At 44.0% G+C, this 688-nt stretch overlaps 1 protein-coding gene across 2 annotated transcripts in view; it reads left to right on the forward strand.

Moving 5' to 3' along the window:
- btbd8 (BTB domain containing 8) overlaps window positions 1-688 on the forward strand; it is a 28,202-nt gene that overhangs the window by 14,806 nt on the left and 12,708 nt on the right. For both annotated transcript variants that reach the window (XM_035653233.1, XM_035653234.1), the window contains exon 12: window positions 79-249. In XM_035653233.1, coding sequence (XP_035509126.1) covers window positions 79-249 — 171 coding nt within the window. The remainder of the gene's footprint in view (window positions 1-78; window positions 250-688) is intronic.

Genomic DNA, 688 nt, shown 5'->3' on the forward strand with positions numbered 1-688 from the left:
CTAAAGCACTAATGACCTTGGGGAACATTCAGTATAGGTTTCTATGGTGTTCTCATTGTCTGTTACATGTTGGTACAGAGGGAAGAGTTTACCCGAGAGCCCACATTGTTGAAAAAGCTGTGTTCAGCCATCAGAGAAGGTGTGACTGTGGACAACTGCTGTGATCTTTTCACTGCTGTGTACGATCTGTGTGGAGACGACATAGAAGAGGACACTTTCCCGGAGCAGGGAGGGCAAACACAAGAAGAGGTGAGATGAAGCAGACTCTCTCTACCGAACCCTTTGTCACTGTGACCATTAGGCTGTGCTCACACCTAATTATGTAGTTTCCCTTTAAGTCCTGTTCATTAAGGCCAGTGAGAACAATGCCAATCAAAACCTGAATGCAGACAAAACATCCACATTTAAACCCCTGTCACACTGAACAAAACAACCCACTAACAGCTAGTGTTTGACTTCAGTGAGAAAGGGTACATTAATTCCAGAGTCATAAAAGTAGCAATGGGTATTCATTAGCTCCAGCCCATTCTGGCTGGGACGCATAATGAAGTTTCAGATGTTGGCGCGTAAATAGCCAGAAACATTAAGTATTGTCGTCTATGGGAACAAGATGCAACAGCAGTTTTACTCTTCGTGTAGTGGCAATACAGCGAGGTGGGAGAGCTTTGAAAGAGAGACTGAAGTAAAA

This window comes from Morone saxatilis, unplaced genomic scaffold (genome assembly GCF_004916995.1).
Source record: "Morone saxatilis isolate NCDOM2014 unplaced genomic scaffold, NCSU_SB_2.0 Contig12, whole genome shotgun sequence".
Classification (NCBI taxonomy): domain Eukaryota; kingdom Metazoa; phylum Chordata; class Actinopteri; family Moronidae; genus Morone; species Morone saxatilis.